This window comes from Buteo buteo, chromosome 10, assembly GCF_964188355.1.
Source record: "Buteo buteo chromosome 10, bButBut1.hap1.1, whole genome shotgun sequence".
Classification (NCBI taxonomy): Eukaryota; Metazoa; Chordata; class Aves; order Accipitriformes; family Accipitridae; genus Buteo; species Buteo buteo.
Genome location: NC_134180.1, coordinates 5,825,349 through 5,852,068, shown reverse-complemented (window position 1 = coordinate 5,852,068; position 26,720 = coordinate 5,825,349). Strand labels below are relative to the sequence as shown.

Here is a 26,720-nt window from a genome sequence, read left to right as displayed (position 1 = left end):
TGATCTATGTGTCTAATCTTTAATTGAAAAGACTCAGTTGTCACTACCTTCAGTTTTCTTCATGCCTACACAGTTCATTTAGGCAGTCAAATGTGGATTTCTGGTGATGGATAATGAAAAGAAAACCCAATCCTGGAGCTTCCTCTGCCACACAACAGTTTAATGGAACTTAAATTTTGCTGCTGAATATTCCTCCTCAGGTAACTCTGGAAGTAATAGGCAGTGCATCAGGACTAATAAATCCAAGCTTTTGGTCTAGGCTATGACAAGTAATTCTCCGGGACTCCTGACAGAGAATGCCTTTTCAGCAGCACTGCATCTCAGGCAGTGGCTACATGGCATGTGTGCATACAGAATTATGGTTATGTTTCTGAGCTTTCATGAACTACGTTTATTTCCTGGATTAGGGTCAGGATTTTTGATCATTTTACAAGAATTTGGTTGCCGTCACCTGTGCCTATTAGTCTGCCCAATAAAGCAGATAAAACAGACCTGTCCACCATAAGGACTCAGGCTGCATCAGGAAAAAAGGGATGTGACTTGCAGGCAGTGAGGGCTCTGGGTGAACTAAATTAGAAATTTCCTGTTTTGTCACAGTATCAAGTTATGAAGATTTTGCAGGTTTTTATTACTTATAGTAGAAGTGTCGGTTTTGGAGTGTATTGAACTAACCACTGTGATTTATCAACAGAAACGATTACTATGTACCAAGAGGTTACTTTTCTTTGGCCGTCAGAACTTGTTTTGCTGGTATGTTTGTTTCTTGACTCTGTGCCGTGTTTTTTGAAACTTTAGGTTGAATATGCAGGCCTGCTCCTTAAAGGGAGCTTTTTTGTAACTGTAAAATGAGCGTGTATAACACAGAAATTCAGAGTAAAATCATATAATCTCTGCAGTACTGTTTCTGCAGTAGTTTGTCAGAATCGTTTTATTGTTCCTTGCTTGCTGAGACTGCTACCAGAGAGCAAAGTGCAGCTGATATCAGCATTTCCTAGGGACTTTTATCTCAGTAGAGTATTCTGTTCTCATGCTTTAAAGATAATGAAATGAGTCATTGTCTTTACATCTCATGTGATTTATTATAGACATACATCGCTAATGCTTTCCGAGGAAAAAAAAACAAAAAAAAACAGATCTTTTGTTCAGACTTGTGGCTTTGAACTAGTAGGCTGGTTGGGAGTTTGCATAACTAGGGAGTTGCTTTGATTTATTTTTTTAATCTATGGTACTGAGAACACTTCAGCAGACAGTGGAGCTCATGGGAGCTTTTTGATTATTTATTTTTATAGGTATACTTCTACTTTTGCATCAAGGATGAAGAGCTTCATCAGCACCTTTTAGTCTATATGGATACATCAATGTTTTATTCTCCTACTGAAAAAGTGAGGCTTACCTGCCCTGGGTGCAGACTGGTAGCTCTGATAAAGGAGTAGATTTGACATCTTGAAGAAAAAAATGTCAACTTGTGAAGCTTTGGGAGTGTAGAAGACTTCCTAGACTGACCATCAATACAAACTGTGCAGTAACAGCCCCAACCCATTTTGTCATTAGCATTTGATATACTTGTTTATGACCTAGTTCATCTTTTGTAATGAAGGTGACAAGGTGGAGTTATAACAAGAAGTGAAATGAAAGGAAAATACAGTTTAGGCATTTGTCCTAACTCAAAGGATGTATTTGTAGGGGGACCTATCAAATTACTGCCAAGTGCAGAATAGGATGTTTGAAGGAGGAAGGAGTCCTGTGAGCTGCCGAGGAGCTCAAGTCAAATGTAGGCACACTTGTGCTTGAGCAGAAAATACTGACAATCCTTGCTAGACACTCCATGGTAACAGAAGTAATGAGCAGTTCTGCAGAGAACAGAGGGAGAACAGGACTGCTATTCACCTCCCATAATAAACAAGTTTCTTAATTAAAAGCCCTCCTTGCCCACAGTGGCAACTCTTTTGCTGGTCCATGTTTAATACTAGTGGTAGCAAGTCTGTAGACCTGATGACCCAAACTTAACTGCCTTTTTTTTATTCCTACACCAAACCAAGATTGTCAGTAAGCTTTTTGAGCTGGAAATGTTATGGCTTTTAGTTGTTTGAAGTGCCAGATTTGCCTGCTGTAGTATAGATGAGGGTGACAATTATGGGGGCCACCAGATTAGCTCTTAGAATAAACTGCATGGTTCATACAGGGAGAAATCCCATCTGATGTTGAAGACTCTGCAAATCCCATAGTTTTCATGGACCATTAGGAAAACAGAACTGTATGTATTTTTTTCTCAGAATACCTGTATCACTTACAGTTCTGTAGTAAGTATGATAATAATTGAATCTTAATTTCCTGGCTGTAGGAGGTGCTGGGATCCAGTGCACAATTGACTCTATGCATTAACATCTGTTAGAACTGCAGTGAAATTTGGAATGAATCAGTTGAAGAGATTTAGTTTTTTTCTTGTTGGTTGTATGGCGAAATTCCTCTCTTGTGTGAGGAGGTGTTTTCTGCCAGATTATAGCCAATTATACTGGCAGTCTAGTGTGGCAGGAGTCATGCAGTGTGTTTTTAAACTTTGCAGAGTGAAGTGTGGGTCAGTATATTCATTTTCCAGAAAAAAAGATGAGCAGTGAGGAGATATAATGTAATGTTAAGTAGGGCAGAACATGACGAATTATAGGAAGACTATGCATGATTGAATAGTTAATGGACAACAGTAAAACTTGGGGCAAAACTGTCCTAGCTGTTCCACAATATAAGGAGCTGTGCTGGCTATCACTACTCAGGAGCAAAAAAGCTGAGCAGTAGCTTATCAAATCTTAGACATTAAGAACAAAAATAGAGGACAGAAAACATTATGCTGCTGTTTTGTATAATGACAGTGGTTTGCCTGTGCTTGGGATACTGATGGCATGCAGCTGTCTGTTCCCCTTGTCTTGGAAAGGATACGGTAGGACTTGGGAAGGGCCAGAGGCTGGTGACAGAGATGATCAAAAGCAGAGCATAGCTTCCATAGCAAGAATGACTGAGTGGGCTGGGAGCCTTCAGCCTGGGAGAGATGATTTAAAGCAGATACTAGATGTTTACAGAATCTGAAGTGGCATGAAGCAGCTGGATAGGAACTGACTGTTCACTGTCTCTTCTAGTGCCACATGAGCTCAGGTTTGCAAGTGAAGCTATGAGGAGCTACCTTCAAAGCAAACCAAAGAAGGTGATGGTTCTTGCAATAGGCAGTAGAACTATGGCAGTCTTGCTCAAGCATGCTGTGGCTGCAGAAAGCTAAAGAGGAAAAAAAGGAGGCTGAGCAAGTATTTGAGAGATGTTTTGAGAGTTCCCAAAGGACAAATTATATCAGGCGTGGGATATTCTTGAGGCTGACATTTGCAGCAGAGGGACTTGCAAGGGAGTATTCTGTAATACCTCTTCCCTCAGTGTTTGGTTATGGGCACCATTGGAGACCTGAATGTGCTTATTGCCAGCTAGTACCTTTTTGATAGACTTCACACAGCTGCTTTATCACTACTTCATGATTTTCTTCTCTGTGTGGGCTTCATTTTGCTGAAGTCGTCTCTGTCTTTAGTGTAAGCTGGTCTAGACTCCCTCTGTAGGCAAAAGAAAGCAATAACCAGGATGACTTACCTTTCGGAGATACCTATTGCTCACAGTCCATTGAGAACAGACAGATTTTCTTGAGGACTTGTATGTCCTCTGGCTGGTGGCCAGAGGTGCACCCATTCGGGGTGCATTTGGTTTGATCTGCCACTGGTGCGAAGCCTGCGGCCACTAGGCAGCTGTCAGGATAACCGAATGACTAAAGAAGTTGTTGCATGTTGTACTGATCTAAGACTCCCATGTCTTGAGGGATGTACTTTTTTCCCTAATACAATGCATTGCAGTCCTTAGTAAGTATCTCTGGGTATTGCCATTAATGAATCAGCTTTGACTTTCTAGTGAATTTCAGAGAAATGCTTTTAGACTGCAGCACGTTACTGCTTCTTTTGAATGGTAAGACATGTTTCTTATTTAACAGTGTTCCACATCTAGGTATTTCTAGAGAGTCAAAATAAACAAGTCTTACTCCTTTTTTTTTCTCCATTGCAAGAATATCTATTTTGAATCAATATGTGTCATGCTAGCAAGAACGTTGGATTTTGTATGTTTTAATGAGTTCTTGTATCTTGCTTTAGAAATTTGCAACATAACCTAATTTGGGGGTGACTCAAACTGAGCACCATTTGGAATTGGAATGGACCTCTCATGGGAATGAATTAAAACAGCCTTCTTGTCCAGACTTATTGTCAATGATTCCTGCTGTTTCCCCTGCACCTCCAGCCGAGCTCTCATAGAGTAAGCACAATTAGCCTCCTTCCTGCTCCCAAGTCATTCCTTGCCAATACCATGAAAATGTCATTAGGTACTTTTTCTACAAACAATCTCATTATCCACCACTTGGTGTCCGCCTCAAAAAATTAAATCTGTGAATTGTCTGCTGTGTCAGTCAATGAAAAACAACTTTTTTTTAACTACAGTCTGTTTTATTAATCTTTTTGTTTTTCTGTTGGAATTCTGTATACAAGATAATTATGGTTATGAACAACAAACATCTGCAAGCAACTATGAAAGCAAGCAGTACCACCAGCCGGCACCTGCCTACTCAGCTGCAGCGTGCTGCCGGGGATTCATACTGCCCACCAAGCAAGTGCTGCTGGAATCTGGCATCCGTGTCTTATGTATGTATATGTTTTATTTTAAAGTTCTTGCAGTACAGGTAGTTGGTTCTCAAATAAGACACTTAAAAAAACCAAAGCCACTACTTCCTGTAGTCACGGAAGGAGATGAGCTTCCTGCTCAGAATGTCTTTCTGGAGAAGCTTCTCTCTCTACTAAGAGAAAGAGAATAGTTTCTTCAGTGTGAAATGATTATTGTGAATTGTACCTTGTTGTTCAAATACCTGTTTCATATCAGGCATTCAGTTCTCATAAATAGGTTGTATTTAATGCATGTTCTGAAAGTGTAGAAATAAGAAATGGGGGAAATGATTTTCACTCCTGTCTTTTGTGACTTTGTAACTAGAAAACATAACACTATACTTCATAATCATGTCACTAAACAGGATTTGAAGTAACCTGAATACATAAGCAATATTTTTCCATATCTATTTGTTGAGAGAGTGTGATGATATGAACTGTGAATTATAAATATTCTTCATTAATTCATTGAAATTATGCTAGAAAATGTGATATTTCTGTAGCAGTGAATTTGAGAAATCTGAAATGAAACAGTTACAGAATTAGTATTTCATCTTTTTAATGGGTGATGTAGATTAGCCTACTCCATCATTGATTTGGGGGCAGGGGGGGAGCAGGGAGGGAAGGTTTAAATAGGTACACTGTTTGAGAGACTCTAAAAAATGTTCCTTGAGCTCCTGAACACATGTATATATTGAAAAATAGGATAGCAAACAGTGTATTTGTGACTAAAATTGCTAGATAACTTTGTCTTGTTGAGGAAGCAAGAAGTGCTAAAAACTGACTCATATTTCGTTAACCCTTATTTTTTTTCTTCTGATATTTATTTTAGTAATGAGAAAAGCTTTCTTCTCCAGAAAAAAATGTAAATATTTTGATGATAAATGCAGTTTTCTCTGCCTACTGGAATGAATATGTGCTGTTTCAAACTTTTTATTTATATAGCTTTGTATTTCTTCAGTTGAATTCTTAGGATTTTTGTTAGATAACCTCCTTCTGTTTTAAGAAGAAATTTTTATTGATGTGCTAAACATCTCTTTCCTAACTTTATTTATATGAAAGTTTGGGAATACATCTTCTGGGGTGCCTTCTGTCCTGCAGCTGGTTATAGTTGTGTCCATTAATGCCTGGAATTGGGGCCAGCTGCCCCCACGGAGGAGTGTGTGGAACCCACCCAACTGAATTCCACTGTGAGAAACAAAACTTGAGAGGGGATTTTCCCCCTTACCCGTGTTACTTTCTCATTTGCTACCTGGTTGACAGCTTGCTTTTTATGGTGGAATAAAGGAGAGATCTGTTACTTAAAATAATGTTTGCAGAGAGCTATAATGTCTTATAAGAGTATACTTAACAACCGAGAAGTTACCACACCTGAAACTCCCAGATTTTTTTCAGAAGCAAGCATGTGATATGCCTGTAACTGCCTGGCCTTTTTGAACTTCTGTCTACATTAGTTATGATTCTTAGTTAGTGCCTTACTGAAAACTTACATGGCCAACCGGTTGGGGCAAAAGGGTCCTTAATTCTTCGTATTTTGTGAGGTGACATGCATCTAACTAAGTCCATATGCCTACAATATTGTCACCTGTATCTAAATGAGCTACATTAGGTATGCTCCACAGTCGACAAAAAGCTAATCACGTAGGTATGTTTGACCATATGTAGGTCTTGCAGCCAAGACTGGACTGATTGTATAAGAAGCCTAAAATGAATAGGTTGTGTGTGAGTGCTTACAGTAGTACAAGGCAGTAAAGGAGAAATTCATCAAAATGTTAGTGCTTGTGAGCTTTTTATACATTGCAGGTTTGAATGTGACTCCAAAGGGGTTTTTTTGTTTGTTTTAATCTGAGTGTTTCAGGAAATTTTCCATTTATTTTCAGAGGACATTTAATGTTTTAGTAGAAAAACAGTACCGTCATTGAAAGGGAAATGAATATGTTGCCCTGTTTGATTGCAGACTTACCAGGAGCACTTAGAATGACAAAAGCACAAAAAGAAAGACGTTGTTCAGAAGACAGGAAACCAAGGAAACAGGAGCCCCGGCAGGATTCAAAACCAGCTTCAATGTGAGCTCTGTGATGTCTCTCCGCAGGAGCAGGTGCATGTGTGGCACATATCCGGGGAGCCATCAGAAGGTGGGATAGGTTTGTAGACTTATGAACATGACAGAGCTTGCTTATGTTCTAGAAGTGTGTACAGCAAGTAAGAGAACTTTCAGAAACGTTTCTGAAAGAAAAATTGTGATAGAAATATATGCTTTAAGTCAGTTCACCGCAGTGAACGAACTCTTGGGATAACCAGGTGTGAGCATAAGTGTCTTGCTCAGCTTTGCCAAATGTCCCTCCCCTAAAATTGTAGTCTTTGCTGAGAAACCGAACCATTTAAAAAATGTTTTCTATAACATTTTTGTCTAAACTTATGTTGAAGTGATGTTACTGTTAACAAGGAAATAACTTTATCACTTCAAAAAACCCCAACAACCTAAGCATAGCAGAATCAAATCTCAAGTGTATTTTTTGAAATATTCCTGAAAATTATTCCACAATTGAACTTGTTTTTGACTGTTCAAGCCAATGTTTCTAAAAAACTTTCACTCCAAATGTTCAGTTGTCTTTGGACATAGTACTTTAAGTCTTGTCTAAGTTATGGCTTTGAAAACATCTGAGCACAAGATTTGTCAAGTTTTTTGTTTGGCCTGGGAAGAAGACTGCATACTTCTGAGATTATTGCATGATCATTCAGAGTTGTCTTTACTGGAGTTCTTTTCTAATGTCCACTTTTATACCGGAGTATTTACAGCAGGGTGCCAGTATTTACTACTCACTCTTAAAGAAGCTGAGACAAGTCTGTTTTGTCTGTGAGATCAGCTTTGCATCTGAAGTTGGTCTGCACTGTTCTTTGTAGTTTGTTGAGCCTAGAAACTGTTGTATGAATAGAAGCAGCTGACTTCTGAGAACTGCTCACAGAGAAGGGATGCTGAGGATGAAGAGGAGAAGGTGGTGTGGGCTATAACCTGTTCAGAAATGTTCTGGAATATTGAAGGCACTGGTGTCTGGTGTGTAGCATCATATAGATGTTCATGTCAGCTTGTGATAAAAAGCTTAAAATCTTTCAGGCCTAACTACAGTTTTGCAGCTGATATAGTAACCATCATCAAAGAAATAATTACAGTTAAATTTGTGTTTGCAGAGCACAAAGATTCTAGGAAAGTGTCAAATTGCCTTTTCTTTCGAAAGGCTTCTTACCATTGCAAGAAATTCCCTGTCTTTGCAGAGATCCTACCATTGCATTAGAGGTACATATCTCAGTAATAAATTTAATCCACTACTGTCAGCTGCTGTAATAATTGCTATAATGAAGCGGAATAGAACAAATTGGGGAAGATTCTATGGTGACAAACAACTGACAATAGTATGAAGGATTTTTAACTTAAATGTTATCAAGGATGTCATCCTAAATAATAAAGAATTGGGCTACTAATCCAGTTTTCTTCATTCACAGACTAATAAAAATAGAGGGAACAAGCAACAAACTTGTGGAAGAGAAGGTGATGAAACCAGAAGCAGAGCTACAACTATCTCTGAAAATATATCTGGAGGGCTGCAGGATGCACAACCTGTTTTACATGACCATGTAGAAGAGGTTAACATCTTTCCTCATAAGACAGATTGCTGTGTGAGGCTTTTGCTTTCAGACACACTCATCATGATTTTTAACGTATTTGCAATGTAGTTTTTTCAACAATACTTGATCTGGCTGTTGAACTTACTCCATGGTGTTTTATTTTGTGCATAATTACCTTACTATGATTTTTCAAATATACGTTTATGGGCAAGGTTTTGTATTGTTGGGCTTTTTTTCTGTGGGTAAATACTGTTTTTAATGCTGTGCCAGGTGATGAAACATTTAGATTGTTTCCATTGTTATTATTTCATGAATTCCTGAAAATGTTACTTTGCCTTCAGTTATGAAATTGTACACTAAGATTTGAAATCTAAATTAAATCTTCAGGTATAACATTTCCAGTGAGATCAGGTTTTGTTCTTCCCATTCTCACTGTAAGCAAAAGCAGATAAAAAGAAAAAAAAAAAGAAAAGAAAGTGTAAGAATTATTTATGCCTGGAAAAAGCCCATGATGACACAGGCAGGTGATTGACTGAATACCAGGGAGTAGGTGGGTGCTGCAGGAAGTGGTAATGATCTTTAAGGGAACATACCTGGGTGCACTATGAACTCAAAAAAAATCCTATAAGAAATTCTTTGCCAGAAGATGATTGCTATTTCTTATGAGCTTTAAAATGAAGTCATATCCATTATGATGACAAATACTGTCTTGTCTCTGTATGTGAATGAATCATGTTCTAGTTAAATTTTGATGTGGGGTTCTCAGTTGCGTCTTTCTAGAGCCCTTTGCAGCTTAAATGGATGTTGCATTTCCTTCCTGTCTTAAATAGCATTGTAATGTTGCTGTGAGCTTTTAAAATAGCTGTTGTACATTATGCAATGGGTTGGCAAAATTTTAATAAGGAATAAGTATGTGCATCTTGTGAAAGTACATTCTGGTGAGGAATTCCTAAATGCAAAACAGTTGTTACTGTCATGACTAGTTATCCTGAACAATATGGTTTATGTCTCAGATTGGAAATGATGAAGGAAAAAATATCTGACTTCATTGTAAGCTCCGAGTGCAGTTTCAATGGGTTTGTATTTAGTGTTCAGAGAGTAGTGCTAGAATCCTACCACCAAAATAAAAAATGTGATAGGAGGTGGGGAAAAAAAGTTCTACTCTTGCATATGCCTGTAAAACTGTGGCAGGTGAGTGATGGAAAACTGCCAGTAAGTAACAGGAAAATCCATGGAGACCCCCAAAGGCTTAGTCTAAATGACAGAGGTGATATATTCTGCTATTCTGTCTGCTTTTGAGGGAGAATTTCTTGTATGATTACTGCAGTTAAGAAGATTACCAGGCAGCTGTAAAACCCTGCATGCACTCAGTTGTCTCAGATCTTTAACATTTTTAGAAAGAAGCCTTGAACTGAGCTCTTCATTAACTTGACATTCATCCCCAGGAAGCTCTGTTTATTATCAAGTGCAGGTCAAAGGGCTGGTTTGTGTGTGGTTGGTTGGGGGTGTGTGGTGTGTGTCTGTGTTGGTGGTAAAGTAGCAAAGATAATTTCTTACTTGGCTATTTATATGATACAAATTATCACAGAAGTTACTTTCCTGGTGGTTTTACAGACCTGTGAGAACGCAATCTATAAACTAATTTCAAAGTGCTAAAAAAAACCAAGGCAGAGTCCCAAGGACGGGCAAATGTCTAGAGAAGCAGCAAGGTTTGGTGAAAGGGAAAGCATGTTTATTTGCTTTTTACTTCTAACGTGTCACTTTTATCCTCTCCATAGGCATCAAGCCTGTTAAATCCTGGCAGCGGTAGGCAGCATGTTCTTGAAGGTGTGGTGTCAGGCGTGCTGTTGACAGGTGGGTATCACAGCATTACCCGGGAGCCTTACGGGAACCTTTGACACAGCAGCTCATGCTGTGAATGTTGTTCCTCAGTTCTGCCGCCTCTTGGTTGTTATCTTATGAAAGTGTGTGAAGTGTGATGTTTTGACTCCTCTGCACTGCTGAGTTGCTCTATTAAAATAATATTGATAGCAACACTCTGTCCAGGAAGGAGACCTGTCTACCTTCTGACTCGTAAGGAAAGACTAATACTTGAATTTGTCAGAGATGTATTTCAAGCCCCCAGGCACTCACACTTGGCTTTTACAAAGCTCATGTTGCTTTTCTGAACGCTTGCAGTTGTTATTTATAGAAAAGCTTTTAAGGGAAGTCTCAAATGCTGTAACTGTGTGCTCATTCCAGAGATTCTTAAAGCTTGATCAGTTTGTCACATTTTCTTACTTGAGGTAAAGCAAAATTCCAGAACTCTTTAAACAGTTTTTAAACTTTAGGTTTTTTGCATGCTGAGTTTTGCTGTTAAAAACCTGACTGCAATATATTTATTTTTTTATGTTTTTTCTTTCTCATATCTTGCATTTGTCAGATGAACCTGGGCTGTAAGATCCCCTGTTAGAAAGGTAAATTGGATTCTTTGGAGAGTGTAAGCTGTCAGGAGTGAGATGATGTCACAGTCCATGCACAGGTAGAAAAGAGCAGTTAACAACAGTTAAGGAGGACACTTTGGTAAATGTTCCTGGCAGTGGTACACTGGAAATCCCCACTGCAATTAACACTTTTAAACTACTGAGAGATGTGGTCTGCATTTTATTTATGATTATATTTCTATAATTAGTAACACCAGAAATTGTGTTTATGTTGCTCACTTTTTAATAAAGGGATTCAGCCAAGTGAGTGAATGTTTCAAGAGAGAGTCCAGTTGTCTTTAAATATAATGCTACTTGTTTTAAATGATTCTATCTGTTGTTGAGTCCTCTGTCACATTTTTTTTATTGTCTGTGTGGAAAACCATAGAACTTACTGTAGCACATAAAATTGTACAGTGCATAACTCAAGCCCCTTCCATTCTGTTTGCTTAGTTGTTCTTAGTTTGGTATGGAGTAGGAAAGGTCATTTACATATAATTACTTCTTTTTCATTGACACTTAAAATTTGCCTGTCCGTGCTGTTTCTTTGCAATGAAAGCCTTGACTTTCTTGATCAATATCGAATAAGCAAACATTAAAATCCTACAGTTAGTTGTGTTAAAGATAATGAAGGAGACTCGAGTATGAGACTCAAATTGCTGTAGCCAGTCTTGCCTGAAACTTCTGTGGCTCAGTGCAGAAGTCTGATTAAGAAGACTGCAGCTTGGACACCAAATTCTTGGTTTCTTATTTTCAAAGTAGCTGGCTACCTTAGCTTGAGGTGAGTGTTTGCAATATAAGCTTAATTGCTATGTATGGTGTAGTGGTGGTGATGATCTTCTAAACAACTTTAAATTCCAGCTTCCATAGTCTGTGTAGGAAGAACTGCAGATTTCTATGTAATTCCTTCATACAGCTGCCTTCATTTCAGTCAGGTTGTTATCAATTTATCTCCTCCTTCTGCTAGCATGTTTTAAAAATGCTGGCTCTCAGGAAAAAAAAAATTAACAGGGGAGTTGGAATGGGCTCCTTACCATCTCCAAAGAATACATTTAATGCATGCAGTAAAAAAAAGGAGAGACAGCTAGAAAAGCAGAGGGTGAAGGAGGTGGAAAAAAATGACAAAAAAGAAGATGCTGCCTAATAATGATACTGCCTGTATAAAATAATGTTCATATGATTCCAATATTTATACATAAAGAGGTCCTGGTTTGGTCTGATATCTTACATTTTTAATAACTTTCCCCTGAAATAGTGTACTGTAGGTAGTTTTAAATTGTACTATAATCACTACAGAAATTGCACCATTGTGTAAGAGTGAAGTTGCCTGTAGCAACAGTTCCTTTCCTTGTGTTATGTCTCCTACCCCTCCCACTCCCTTGCTCTAGAAGAAACTTTCCCACAGCAAAACAAGTAGATAGCCAGATACTATTAAAGACAACAAACAAACAACCACCTCAAAACAAACAAAAAACCCAAAACAAAACAACACCTGCCACCACCACCACCACCCCCCCTCTATTGTGTGTATTCTTTATACATCATCTTTATTACTTTAGATTTCTGCCCTCATACTGGAGGCAGTTTCTACCGTGGCCTGAAGTGGCTGAAACTACCATGTTTTTTTATACGGGTTTGGCTTTTTTTAGTCCACCCCTTTTGGAGCAGGGATCTTGCACTTCAGAGGTTACTATTTGGGAGTGGTGAAGAGTTGTACAGAGATAAACAGCTGCTTGCTTAGGGCCTTTTTGGTTGTTTTGGCAAAGTTGACCAAGCAAATGTGTAAAGGACAGGCTGTAACATGGCTTTAGTGTTGTCATAATGGTACCTGGAAAAAGAGTACAGTGGAGAAAAACAGAGTTGAATGCTTTTGTTTTTCTATGTGATGTTGCCAGTTAGCTAGCCGATTATCACAGGCTTCAGCTTCATGCATACGTTCTTCATTTAAACTTCAGTTTCAAATCACTCTTCACATTCCTTAAGGCTTTTTGTAGTATTTTGAGCAACGGCTTTTTAGAACTTACTGAAAAACATTATTTCTGCATTGTTTATTGTCAAATAAAGCTATTTCTTCTTTAAGTACGTTGCGGGGGGGTGGTATAAATCAGGTTCTGTTTAAATATTCTGGGTTAAGAGTTACAAGGCGTGCAAAAATACATATTTGAAGAGTGATGCATTTCAGCACTTCCATAGATGTTTAAATAGATGCATTGTTGTATTTAACTAGTACAGTGCAGTGTATTCTGAACTAAAACGTGCTCATAGCTAGCTGGGTCTGCTGGACCTGCTGCCATCCTTCTGTACATTTAGTGTTACCATAACCTCACACTGAAGCCTTGACTCTGACCTTCCTTTTGCCATATAGTTATCCTCATCTGTTTCTGGTAAATCAGAAAGATTGGGAAGTGTTGAAATATTGTGAGCAATTTCTAGCCTTTCACCTTAGTCAGATCAAAAGAGGATGAAATGGTGCATTGACTCCAAAAAGCTTCCCTCATTAGGAAGTAAAACCATTAGACAATGCCATGAGTGCTGCCAGAGATGAAAGCCAAGTTATGATACCAAATACTGAAGTTTAACTGATATAGCAGTCCCCATTCAGGGTGACATAGATGCCTGTAAAGATGAAGAACCCAGATGTGGAAGGAACATGCCTTTAAGTGCCGCACGTCACCCCCTGAAACAGTCATGACACACAAGCACAGACACTGCAGCGCAGGCCTGATACGTTCAGATAAACCAGCTGCCACAACAGTGGGGTTTGGGCGTAATGAGCTGAAGTGGTCGGCTGTAGCAGTGCATCTTCCACTTGTCCCTTGAGCATGCCCGATCTACTTTCTTGCTGGGGCATAAATTTGTGCATTGCTATTTGCTCTACGAGAGTTTAGTGAAAACATCTTTGCTGCCCATGCTCCGCCCTGGGGCTGCTGGGGATGGAAGGGAATCCTTCTTGGAAGGGTCAGTCTGGCTCCTGGTAATACAGTGTGCATAGTGTATGGGTGCATAACAGCATCTGAACCCGGTGTTGTGTACGGCTGCTTGGAGCAGGGTAAGGTTAAGACATCATCTAAAGCTCCAGCCATTATCTAGGGTGAAATACCCTTTCAAATAATCCTCTATCCCAATGACCCAACAGTGTTGTTGGGTTGAAATATACACCTTTGCTATGAAAAGAGGTGTTTAAACTCAGTGATGTTCTCTTTAAATGCTGGATGTATTGGATGTTAAAGACCAAGTTAGACATCCTATGCTGCCCTTAGGAGCAGCAGGAAGCAAGCAGCCCCACTGGACAGCTTGGCTTAGCGTTTGAAACCAGGTCAGCCGAGCTGCACTCTGGAGGTGCCCATTTTTCCTTTGGCTGTAGAGGCAGCCAGAAGGGACCTGGATATCTGACTTCATATGCTAAAAGAAGAGGTAAAAAGAATCCCCCCTGGAGTTGTAGAGGCAAAATAGGGAAGAGTTGTCTGCTTTTGTGATGTATTGCCACTTTCTGATTCCCTTTTTAAAGGCTTGAAATGCAGGGCAGATTCCTTAAGCTGAGAAGGCACATTTCTGGAGAATCCAACTGTATTGTCAGTGTGAACTGAAGGGAGTTGAGTTGGCCAAAGAAAGTCCACAGGCTCTGGACTGCTAATGCCTGAATCTGTGCTGAGAAGAAAGGAGCTGTTTTTTCTGTATAAAATATTCTGCTGTTCCTAATGAATATTGTTGCCCGTCCTTCCTGCTCCAACCTCTGCTTCCTTGGATAACTTTCATCTCTCATCTTACCAGGAATGGCATGGCTCAACAGTTCGCTCTGTAGGACATTGAGCTTGTGACTGTGAGCCTGACTCTCCCTGACTCAAAGGAAGGAAGCCAGCAGGAAAACTGACAAGTGGTTAAAGCCACAGCCTAGGATGCGAGAAAAACATTTCCCATGTGATTGCATGTTTACCCAGTGACTTCAGAAGTGCCACAAAGTCTTGATGTTTTGGCTCACCGTAGGCTGTTTTGGAGGGACCTGGGCACAGTGGCGATTCAGCTGTATCACACTGAACCAGGCCTTGCGGTGCAGATATCTACTTTGCTGTACTGGAAAAGGGAGGAAGGCAGTTTTTGAGGATCGATGTATTAAAGATTGAGGCACTGACTGAGTGGTAGGTACCCAGATATGTAAAGGGGGAGACCAACTCCAGCAGAAGGAAGTGGGAGTCTTTTTGCTGGCCATACAGTAGGACAGGAAAGCCTGTTTATGAAGTCTGAGAGAATTGTTCCCTGGGTGTGATGCTGAGTTCTCTGGGCCGTGGTCACGCCTGTAACGACAACCGGATGTGGCAAAACCCAAAAGCATGAAACATCCCTGTTTGTCGCAGAAAGTACTGCGCAGACCCCAACAGATCTGATGCTGAGCCCCAGGAGTGTGATGCAGGGGCTGTAAGGATGTACTCTTTTGTTTATTCTCAAGCTTGAACAGACCTGGTATCTAAGGATCCAACCTTACAACTCCAGAGGATAATGCAAGCACTGCTCCTGGGGAAACACATCCCAAGAATCCCATGAACAGACTGGCTTGAAGGGCTTGGGGAAGTTGTTTGTCGATGGAAGAATCTAGCCAGTCGTTTCAGCTGCTGGTTATATTGGAATAGTTTTCTTCTACACTGCCTTTGCCCTTGAATAGCCAGTATTTTTTGAAGGTTTTAACACCATTTTATTAAAAACAAAACAGTGTACACAGAAAAAAAACAAGACCTTTGAATGAAGTATGGTGTTTGCCTGAAACTGCATCTTCTTCTTTTTTACTATTTTGCTCAGAGTATTGGAAATGTTGAATGTTAGTGCAAAACTGGTCTCCAGTTTTCTGGCTGGGATGATGAGCTGTGGAGGCCGATTATTCCCCCCCACTAGTTGCGGATGCTGGAGGATATAGATAAGCCACTGCCATTTGACGGTGGCATTCATTTAAAGGTCTCTCTGCAATTGCCCATTCCAGCCTGCGATGCATCTGTGTTTTCATCCCCCATAGAGCAGCAAGGCGCGGCTGTGCTGTTGGATCAACCTGCCCTAAGTCTCACAGAAGTCAGTGCTGAGATGGGATTAGACTTCGGGATGCCTGGTCCCACCACAGCCTCTCCTGAGTCTCAGTGTCCCTGGAAAGCTGCTGCCACCATGGGCATCCGATCCTTGGGTAGCTGCTCTGATCTTGGCAATCGAGGCGGTAACAGCCAATCTCCCTATTTGCAGAGTGGTTGATTAATTTTCTGTGAGTGCTATACAGTGCTGCAGGATATAGGATTTCCAATTCTAGCTCATTTCTAGTGAGGGTGTGTACTTGTGCCCTCAAAGGGTAAAAGTTGTTTTAAGTGTTGTCAAATAATGAGTCATCTCTGATTAATGTTTGACTGTGCAGGCAGCAGGCACTAGGACCTCTGGGATGCTGCATCTGCAGCCCTTACCAGAAGAGAAATCAGGAAATAACGCAGTCGCTCTTTCTGGGAGCATGCCCTTGACAATAAAGCTTTGCTGCTCCATATGAAAGAGAATTTACTCTCCAGGAATTCAGGAATCTGAGTCCAGGATTAGCTGTGAGCCACCCTGAGACATCATTGCCCTGCATGGACATTGCTGGGAGGTAAGTGCAAGGATCTGTTAGAGTTGCTGAGAGCAGGTGACATGTTGTCGTGTCTGCTCTGCCAGCGGAGAGGGATGGATGTGGTGTTGTAGTGTTAAGAGCGTTGTGGTCAGTGGGGAAAATGGCCAGGTGTCACCTGTTTTTCAGCAAAAGAGCTGTACTTGCTGTTTGTCCGAGTGGCCCTTAGCGTGGCCGAGTGTTTGTAAAAAAGTTCTCGGGTTTGTGTTTCAAAGGTACGTGCAGAATGCATCCGGCTCCGATTTCAGTGCAGAGGTGCAATCTGCCAATGCGTGCGTCCTCTCTTCTGCCACTGTGCCGTTGGGTCCTGGCAGTTCCTCAGCTGGTGTAACTCTGTGCACTGGAAACAATCCTCAACTCTCCAGTTCAGGGTTTGGATGGCTCCACCAAACCCCATCCTGTTTCTGTACTTCTCATCCTCATTGCAAATACACGGGTTGACTGATCAAAAAAAAGTGTAGAACAGCTCCAAAATGCAGAAGGGGGAAAATATCTCCTCCCAGGCTTTCTGCCCACACATCCTGCTTGTGGGACCGTTCATTCCAGTGATAGGAACCGCATGGACCAAATATCTTCAAGAACAAATAGTTGTTTTAGGACAAGGCCTGTGAGTGTCACCAGGGGGAAGGTGATTCCCTGCCGTTGCCCGCTGGTGGCTGGGTGGAGGCACTGGCCGGTTTCCAGGCTCTGCCAGCGGCAGGTATCCATGTGGGGGTGCATGTCCAGCACTCCAAACCCTAGTGCCAGCTGGGCAGAAGAGAAGCCAGGCCCTTGGGCACCCAAACTGGAGGATCTGTCCCTTCCAGGCACCACCTGCTCTCTGCACACAGGGGCAGGACCGAGCAAACAGTTGCTGCTTTTCACCAGAAATTACCGTCCTGGAGCAGCAGAAAATGAGGGACCAACTGTAAGAGCTGCTGTCATCCTTCTTGGCTCGGCCAGCATGTCCCTCCTTGTACCAGGGTGTACCACGGCAAGGGGTATGGAGCGGACCGTGTCCTTAAGCTCTGTGCCCTTGAGGGCCTCACCCATCTGGAAGTGAGCTGAGCTGCACCCAGTCACATCAGACTTTGGCTGTGCCTGCCAGGGAGCAGGCACGGAGCGGCTGCCTTTGCATCTTTCAGTCTACCAAGATAATACGTGTGGCACAGATGGGCTGCAGGACGGGAGGATGTCTGTGCTAGCTAACAGTGGTTTCTGGAACAGATAAAACTGCTGCCTGCTAATATTAACCTTGCAACAGCTGCGGTTGTCCCTTTTTTGTTGTTGTCCTGGATAGGGACTGGCATGGTAAGTCCTCAGATCCTTGCCGTCATGGAGACAGGCTGGGGTTTACCACTGGTGATGCAGAGGAGTGACCGTGACTCACCTTCCAAAAGAGGAATAGAGCAAAGACTGTCATCTCTGCTCCAAGGAGCTGAGTGAGCCCCCGCACCTCTCCCAGCCCAGCTGAGCTGGGAAGACATCGTCCTGCTCTGGGTAGAAATTTCCGAGACCAACAGTGGGGTTTCCTGAGAGTGGTGCAGTCAGTGCTGGGTCCCAGCCCTGCATTGCCCTGCCCAGGCTCTCGTGTTCACTGAGCACCGAGAAAACCAGTGCATGAATGAAATCGCCTCTCCCCCTCCTCAGACGTTTCTCTTCTTTGGAAGCTGATGCTTCCCTGGCTGTTTTGAGGTCTTGCAAACAGGGAGGAGCACCGAGCTGCTGGGATAGCTTCACACTATCTAGTTCCATGGTACAAAGGAGCAAGGTGGGCACGAAGCAGCTTCACTGATGTGGGTCTCATCGGATGGCATCTTTGGCAAAGCTGAAGAGCGTGAGCTGCAAGCACTGAGAAATCCCACCCTCGTTTAGAAAAGGAAAGAAAGCATCTGCTGTCCAGTGGCAGAGAGGAATTTCAACTGCAAAATGAATCTGGAGGAAGGGTGCTGAAATCAGACCAAAACTTACAGAAGCCATGACTTGACTTTTAAGAGTGTGGTAGGTTTGGGATGATGCCATGGTATGGGGATGCATGGTGGATCAGGCAGTACCACACAGGCTTGGTGTCAGCGACCCAGTGGGTGGGCTGTCCCCCCTCCAGCCCCCTGTGCTGCTAAGGCAGCAGGAGAGGATTTGCCCACCAAGTCCCACCATTCACGATTTCAGTTGTTCAAGGAATTAGTGGACGGAGCCCTTTGGGAAACTGCCCTCAGGGATAAAGGAGCTGAACAGAGCTGGTAGCTCTTCAAGGACATTTTTCTTACAATGCAAGAGCTCTGAATTCCAGTATGTTAAAAAAGTCGGGCAAGGAAGGCAGGAAACCAGCATGGCTCAGTAAGGCCCTCCTGGTGAAACCGAAGTGTAAGAAGGAGATGTACAGGCAGTGGAACCAGAGACCCGTATCCTAGGAAGACTAAAGGAAGGGTGTGCAGGGGTGGGATCAGGAAAGCTAAGGCACAGTTGGACTGGAATTTGGCAATGGATGCAAAGAATAATAAGGGCCTCTACAGGTACATTGGCCAGAAAAGGAAGGTTAAAGAAAATGTGTTCTCCCCCTTAAATAAGACAGGAGTGCTGGTGACAACCAACATGGAGAAGGCTGAGGTACTCAACTCCCCCCCTCAGTTTTCAATGGTGATCTCTCTTCCCACGTGTCTCAAGCCCCGGAACGTCAAGGCGGGGACTGGGGGAACAAAGTCCCTCACATTGTAGGAGAAGATCAGGTTCAAGACCACCTGAGGAACCTGAACATACCTAAGTCTACAGGATCCAACAAGATGCAGCCCACGGTCCTGAGGGAATTAGGTGATGTAGTTGCCAAGCCACTCTCCATCATATTTAAAAAGTTGTGGCAGTCAGGCAAAGGTCTCAGAGACTGGAAAAAGGAAAACATCACACCCACTTTTTAAAAGGAGGGCCCTGGGAACTACCAACCAGTTGGCCTCACTTCACTGCCTGGTAAGAACATGGAGCAGATCCTCCTGAAAGATATGTCAAAACTCTTGCAAGACAGGGAAGTCATTCGAGACAGCCAGCATGGCTACACCAAGGGCTAACCAGGCCTGATTAATCTAGCAACCTTCTATGATGGAGTGACTGCATCAGTGGACCAGTGAAGAGTTACAGATGTCATCTACCTGGACTTCTGTAAGGTGTTTGATATGGTCCCCCACAACTTTCTTACCTCTAAATTGGAGAGATACAGGTTTGAGGATGGACTGTTAGATGATAAAGAATTGGCTGGATGGCTATCTCCAAAGAGTTACAGTCAAGGGCTCAATGTCCAAGTGGAAAGCAGTAACAAGTGGTGTCCCTCAAGGGTCCATAATTTAATATCTTAATCAGTGGCACATATAGTGGGATTGAGGGGACCCTCAGCAAGTCTGCAGATGAGACCGAGCTGAGTGATGCAGTTGATTCACTTGGGGGAGAGGATGCCATCCAGAGGGACCTGGACAAGCTGGAGGAGTGGGCCAACGTGAACCTCATGAAGTTCAAGAAGGCCAAGTGCAAGGTCCTGCACCAGGGTTGGGGCAATCCCCAGTATCAGTACAGAATGGGGAATGAATGGATTGAGAGCAGCCCTGCAGAGAAGGACTTGGGCATACTGGTGGTTGACAAAGTGGATGTGAGCCAGTGATGTGCGCTCGGAGCCCAGAAAATCAACCGTATCCTGGGCTGCATCACAAGCAGCATGGCCAGCAGGTTGAGGGAGGTGATCCTGCCCCTCTGCTCTGCTCTGGTGAGACCCCACCAGGAGCACTGCATCCAGCACTGGGGCCCCCAGTATAAGAAAGACATGGACCTGTTAGAGGGGGTCCAGAGAAGGCCATGGAAATGATCCAAGGGCTGGAACACCTCTCCTATGGAGAAAAGCTGAGAGAGTTGGGGTTGTTCAGCCTGAAGAGAATGCTCTGGGGACACCTTACTGCAGCCTTACAATATATAAAGGGGGCTTACAAGAAAGACTTTTTACCAAGGCTTATAGTGACAGGATGAAGGGCGATGATTTTAAACTGAAGGGGAGTGGATTTAGCTTCAACATGAAGAAATGTTTTATGATGAGGGTGGTGAGACCCTGGAACGGGTTGCCCAGGGAAGTTGTGGCTACCCCACCCCTGGAAGTGTTCAAGGTCAGGTTGGACAGGGCTCTGAGCAACCTGATCCAGTGGGAGATGTCCCTGCTCACAGCAGGGGAGTTGGAACTAGATGATCTTTAAAGGTCTTTTCCAACCCAAACCATTCTATGAGTCTACGATCCTCCCCTGGAGGTGACACCGGGGATTAAGGGCTCCAGGAGGAGGAGATGTGCAATTTTGAATTAGAAAGTAGTCAAGTGCAGCCCAGCATGACAAGTTGGTGGCAGGGGGGGCACGGGGACCTTGCGCGATCATCCCACAGTCAGCGGATGTGACAATCTCGCCTCAGCCCAGCCTTGCCCGTCAGCACCCCTCCTGCGGCAGGCAGCCCCCGCATCAGACCCACGTCAGCGTCGGTGGGGCCCTGCAGTCGGTGCGTCTTGTGGCCCTGATGACTTGGAGCTGCTGAAACAGGAGGTGAAATAACAAGTTCCTGGTAAAAACTCATTCCACCCCCGCAGCCGCGGCGATGGGCTCCTGTTGTGCCAGCAGTACCCGCGGGCAGTGGAGCACATCTTTGGATTCCGAGGCAGGGAGAAGGGGCAGGGGCCAGGACAGCTGGGTCCTGCTCCCACCTGGGTTTTTTGGCACAGGAGTGTCCCCGGGGTACAGCTGGCGTGGGCAGGGTTTGCAGCCTTCTCTAAGCCTTTTTCTCCATCTTGTGGCACAGGACTGCCCTGTGTGATGGACAAGCTTGCCAGGAGCTGCACGGGCCAGAAGAGCCTTTGGGGACAGCAGTGGTGGCCTGGGACGGGGCCAGCTCAGCCCCATCCCTCCCCAGCCCCCTTTGATTTCTTCTCTGCAGGTAGCGGCAGGAGAGGACAGGGAGTCCCTGATGCGCTGACGGCTGACCATGTCTGGGGTGAGTGGGGCTGCCACAGGGACGCCGGCGCTTCCCCTGCTGACATTGGGGTGACACGTCTCCCCCGGGACCACGGTGGGGTGGAGCAGGGCTCATGCCCAGTGCCCCCTGTCCCCAGCCAGGGCTTCAGATGGTCCTTGGGGCTGACCCCAATGGCTGTGGGAGGCGGAGGGGGGGGCCAGCTCTCACTGTCCCTGCTGATGCTGTCTTCTCCCTTGCAGAAACACTGGCCCCCAGGGACGCAGTGCGTCGCCAAGCATGACCACACCAAGCCCAAGGCCCAGGAGCTGGCCTTCCGCAAGGGCGACGTGGTCACCATCATCGAGGCCGTGGAGGTGAGCCCGATGGCTGCTCTAGAAGGGCATGGACAGGGTGGGACCCTAGTGCCATCAGCTGAGCTGCCAGAGTCAGCCCCCCCAGTTCCCAGCAGGATTCCCCCTTATCTTCCCTTGCTCTGAGACCCTCTTGCCCCCAGGGCAAGGGCTGCTACCGTGCCAGACACAACGAGACGGGACAGGAGGGGCTGCTGGCGGCCAGCGCGCTGCGGGAGCGCGGTGCCATCCGCGTCGACCCCAAGCTCAGCCTCATGCCGTGAGTACAGCTGGGGTGGGCACCCGGGGTTGGGGGTCAGCAGCCCAGCTGAGCCCCTGGGAGCTGCGACAACGGATGAGTCCAGCGCGTTTCCCCCAGCCAGGTTTTGGGTGGGCAGGTGGGGGCAGAGCAGCCCTTAGCCATGCCCTGGAGATGGAGGGATTTGCCGGGGCCAGCGCCTGGCTTTAAAGACCCCCAGTTGTGCCCACCCAGCTTGGATGGACCTCACGGGGGTGGGTTTTATGCAGTGGGGTCTATGTAGATTTGGTGGGGGCTCTGCTCTCCCTGTCTTCCTGCTGGTGCTGGGGGAAGCCCGCCAGCATGGCCCTTCTCCCCAATGCCCCTCTCCCCAGCTGGTTCCACGGGAAGATCTCGGGGGTGGAGGCGGTGCAGGAGCTGCAGCCCCCCGAGGACGGGCTGTTCCTGGTGCGCGAGTCTGTCCGGCACCCCGGCGACTACGTGCTGTGCGTGAGCTTCGGCAAGGAGGTCATCCACTACCGCGTGGTGCATGAGGAGAACACGCTCAGCATCGACAGCCAGCAGTACTTCTCCAACCTCATTGACATGATCGAGGTGAGGGCCCTCTCCCCGGGCAGTGAGCCCCGCCGGTGCTGGATCAAGGGCGACAAACTCATGGGGTCACACGGAGCAGTGGCAGGTCCCTGTCCCTTTCTCCTGTGGGTTTTCATTGGATTTCGTTACCCGGTGTAATTTTCTGTCCCTGCCAAAGGCTCGTGGTTCCCACTCAGTTTGGGATGCAACGGACAGATCTGGGATGCCCCAGGGATGTCCTCTGCTGTGAACCAGCCGTGCCGGCAGCAGCCCTGGTCCCCTGCCCAGGGCCACGTTTCCCCCCATCCCTGCTCATTCGGTGCTTCGCACAGCAGTGGGGCTCAGGGCATTTTGGAAAATGAAGATCCTGGCAGCCTCTGCTACCCCTGGACGAGGGGGTGAGGACGAGACCAGGCCACCGTCTGAGCCCCACCGAGGCTTTGAGGCGTTTTGCCGTGTTTCTCTCCCTTCCGAGCCCCCCTCTCACCTGCTGACCCCGTGGGGCTCCTGGGCTGCCCCGTTAGCTCTCGCCCTTCCAGCAAGCTCTTCCTTAAGGTCCATCTTCACCCTGCCTCATAGCTGCTGCCTGTCTCCTCTCCAGGGGGTTGCACTCTCATATGTTTTCCTCATTTAGACACAACTTCTGCTTTCAGGTGGGTCCTTTCCTCTTTCAGCTGCCCTGGCCCGGCTCTGTAACCACACTGGCCGTCCTGCTGCTTCCGCTCAAGTCACCTCTGCAAACCACCCTTGGCTGCTGCTGCAGCGCCCGTCGGGGGTTTTAACCCCATCGGCTGCTGTCTGGCTCACCAGTAGCATCCTATGTCACCCATGGTCCATCATGGTGTTAACCTGGCTGTGCCCGGAGGGGAGCAGGGCTGAGACACGGGCTGCAAATTGCAGCACTGGGGAAAAAAACCAGCATTTTGTGCTGTCCGAGCTGAAGGGGCTCTGGGCCCTGCAAGGGTGGCGATGGTGGTGGGGTCCCATGGAGCATTCCACAGCCATTTCGTGGCTTCATGCCCTGAGCTCGGGGTAAGAGATGGCATCGCCGCATCACCTCTGTCTTTTCATCCCTCGGCAGCACTACATGAAGGAGCAGGGAGCCATCTGCACCAAGCTGGTGAAGCCCAAACCGAAAACCGGGATGAAGTCAGCCGAGGAGGAGTTGGCGAAAGGTAGGGGATGGCGGCAGAGGGTCACGGGCTGGATTTTGGGGACAAGGCAGCACGGCCCCACTGGCGGCCCCTGCTAACATACCCTTGTGCCTGTGCTCAGCTGGCTGGTTGCTGAACCTGCAGCACCTCACCCTGGGAGACCGCATCGGGCAAGGCGAGTTTGGAGGTAGGTGGAAAGATGGGGTTGGAGGTTCCCTGGCCATAGCCTTCCCCAAATGGCACCCCCTGACGTCCCCTCCCCATCCCATGGCATGGGGGGGTTCAGCTTGGGATGGGGGGGTCAGGTACGGGGCTGAGCCTGACACCTCGTGTTCCCTCCCAGATGTCCTGCAGGGTGAGTATATGGGGCAGAAGGTGGCTGTGAAGAACATCAAGTGTGACGTGACCGCCCAGGCCTTCCTCACCGAAACGGCTGCCATGACGTGAGTGACCTGTGGGAGGATGTGGCCCAATCCTGCCCCATGACCCGGGGATGAACAGGCACCCCTTTGACCCGGATCCCTTCCATTTCAGGAAGGTCCGACACAAAAACCTGGTGTGTTTGCGTGGCGTGATCCTGCACAACGGCCTCTACATTGTCATGGAGTTCATGAGCAAGGTGAGAGCACCCGGCTGGTTCTTGGCCAGCGGGACCCGTCGCTGCTTGGATCTGGGGACAAAATCCCCATTTGGGGGCTGAGTTGGATGGGTGCAGGGTGTTGCAGCCCCCACGGGAGGCAAAGTCTCAGGGCAGCCTCGTCCCGTTGGCCCTTATGTGTTTCTCCTCCTCTATCAGGGCAACCTGGTGAACTTCTTGCGCACACGGGGCCGGGCGCTTGTCCCAACCCAGCAGCTCCTCCTGTTTGCTCTGTAAGTCCATCTCCCTCCCTCTGAGCTGCGGACTGGTGCTCTGTGTCCCCCCAGGCAACCCTGGGGGACACGCGGTGACACCGTGCTCTGCCTCACGTGGCCGTGGCAGGGACGTGGCTCAGGGCATGGACTACCTGGAGTCCAAGAAGCTGGTGCACAGGGACCTGGCTGCCCGCAACATCCTCATCTCTGAGGAGAACGTGGCCAAAGTGAGCGATTTCGGCTTGGCGCGGGTCAATCCCAAGGGTGCGGACGCCACTTTGCTGCCCGTGAAGTGGACGGCCCCGGAGGCCCTGAAACACAACGTGAGTGATGGTGGGAAGGGAGGGGGGGCTGGGCAGTCCTCCCAAAATAGCTCACCCCCTTGGGTCCCCCCTGCTTGTCCCCCCTCCCGCCAACCCATCCATGCCCCATGGTGGCTTCTGGCACATTCAGCCCTGCATCTCCTGAAGTTCAGGTTCTGTCCTGACCAGTCCTTGCCCTGGTGCGTAGCTGGAATTGGGGGAGCTCCGGCGGGATGCGGCAAGATGGACCCAAGGCCATGTGGGTGATGGGAGGGGGTTCGCACCCCGGGGAGCTGGGGGTGGTGGGAGGCAGGCGCTGTCTCCTGTTCTTGCCCTCAGGGAGGGATGGGTGCCCAGCACGGCCCCCGGCCGGCTTCAGCTACCCCTCCTCCTGCTGCTGCAGAAATTCTCCTCCAAGTCGGACGTGTGGAGCTACGGGATCCTCCTGTGGGAAACCTTCTCCTTCGGACGGGCGCCGTACCCTAAACTGGTGAGTGCTGTGCTGGGGGACGCCGCAGGTCACACCCCGCTGGCACCGATGGGACGGGGACATCCCATGTCCGCTGGCCAGGGTGAGCCTCTGGCAGGGGTGGAAGGGGAGATCCCAGCTGGCTTTTCCATCCTGCCAGAGCCTGAAGGAGGTGACGGAGCTGCTGGAGCAGGGTTACCGTATGGAGCCCCCCGAGGGCTGCCTGCCCGCCGTCTATGCCCTGATGAAGAGCTGCTGGGAGCTGGAGCCGGGCAAGCGGCCATCCTTCAAGAAAATCACAGAGAAGCTGCAGAAGGAGCTGAAGCACCTGAGGGATGTTTAACCCCTGTCCTGTTCCTGGGATCCATGGCCAGAAGCCCCCACCCCGGACCCGCCGGGGTTGGGAGCGGCATGGCAAGGGGTGGACCATGGCACCGCTCTCTCCCTGTGGAGATGGGGCAGCAGTTGGTGGGGGGGTCTCTCCTACAATGGGGCACCCAAAGAGGAGGCAACAACCACCCCCCATCCTGGCATGGGTCCTTCTTCCCACCACACATCCCAGAGAAGGTTCCCATGGGGTCGATCTCCCTTGACCTGCTGGGGTGGGGAGAGCAGCCCCCAAGGGGGGTCCATGCCCCACACACCCCACACTCAGCCCTGGACAGCAGGTGCTGGACGTGGGGGTCCTTTCAAGCTGCCCCTCCTGGTGACAGGGGACAGGACAGGACATCTCCATTTGCTGGAGGATGAAACCCCAACCCCGCCGCAGCCCCGCTCCAGCCACCCGGCCCCGCGCGGGGACGCTGGGCGCAGCCAGCTAAACCACACAGATTTGGGCTTTTTGATTAAACCAAAGAAATTAGTTAAACAGCATCTTTAAGTCTCCGAGCTCAAATTAGGCCTATCCCTCACTTGGGACCTGGCAAAGCACAACGAAAGGCTTGGGGGGTGTCCAGGAGCTCCAGCCCTCAGAGCCCCCCATGCGCAGCCCGGCCCCTCTCCCCTTGGGGCTCTGCGCAGCCGGGGATTATTCTTTTAATCAGAGTCTGTATGGGAATTGCTTGCATATAGATTACGGGAGCAGGGCACGTCCTCCAGCAGCAGGAAGCCCCTGGCCCCGCCGGCTCCCAAGCAATCTCAACGTCTCGGTGGAGCTGGGATTAACGGGGGCATGGGGCCGCACGCGCGCGCGTGTGTGTTTGTGTGTGTGCGCCCGCCCGCCGCCTCGTCTTCCTTCCAGTCCTTTGACCCTCGATTGGGTTTTTTCAGCTAATCCTCTTGTGTCTCCTCTGCACCGACTTCTTGCGCCTCCAACCCCCCCTGTGCCAGTGTGGGTGGCTTTAGGCGCCCACGGTGCAGGGCTCCCCGCAACAGG

General features: G+C 46.9%; 1 protein-coding gene across 2 annotated transcripts; it reads left to right on the top strand.

Moving 5' to 3' along the window:
• Positions 1-16,262: 16,262 nt before the first annotated feature.
• Positions 16,263-26,195, top strand: MATK (megakaryocyte-associated tyrosine kinase). Of its 2 annotated transcripts, none has more exons than XM_075037502.1 (13): positions 16,263-16,424; positions 21,369-21,425; positions 21,647-21,760; positions 21,901-22,016; positions 22,370-22,589; positions 23,650-23,743; positions 23,844-23,909; positions 24,066-24,165; positions 24,257-24,341; positions 24,519-24,592; positions 24,702-24,897; positions 25,280-25,366; positions 25,506-26,195. In XM_075037502.1, the coding sequence occupies exons 2-13, from the start codon at positions 21,417-21,419 to the stop codon at positions 25,686-25,688; spliced, it is 1,344 nt and encodes a 447-aa protein (XP_074893603.1). In that variant the 5' UTR covers positions 16,263-16,424; positions 21,369-21,416; the 3' UTR covers positions 25,689-26,195. The 2 variants fall into 2 exon arrangements, with proteins under 2 accessions (XP_074893603.1, XP_074893604.1); XM_075037503.1 differs by lacking the exon at positions 16,263-16,424 and adding an exon at positions 20,946-20,980.
• Positions 26,196-26,720: the final 525 nt, after the last annotated feature.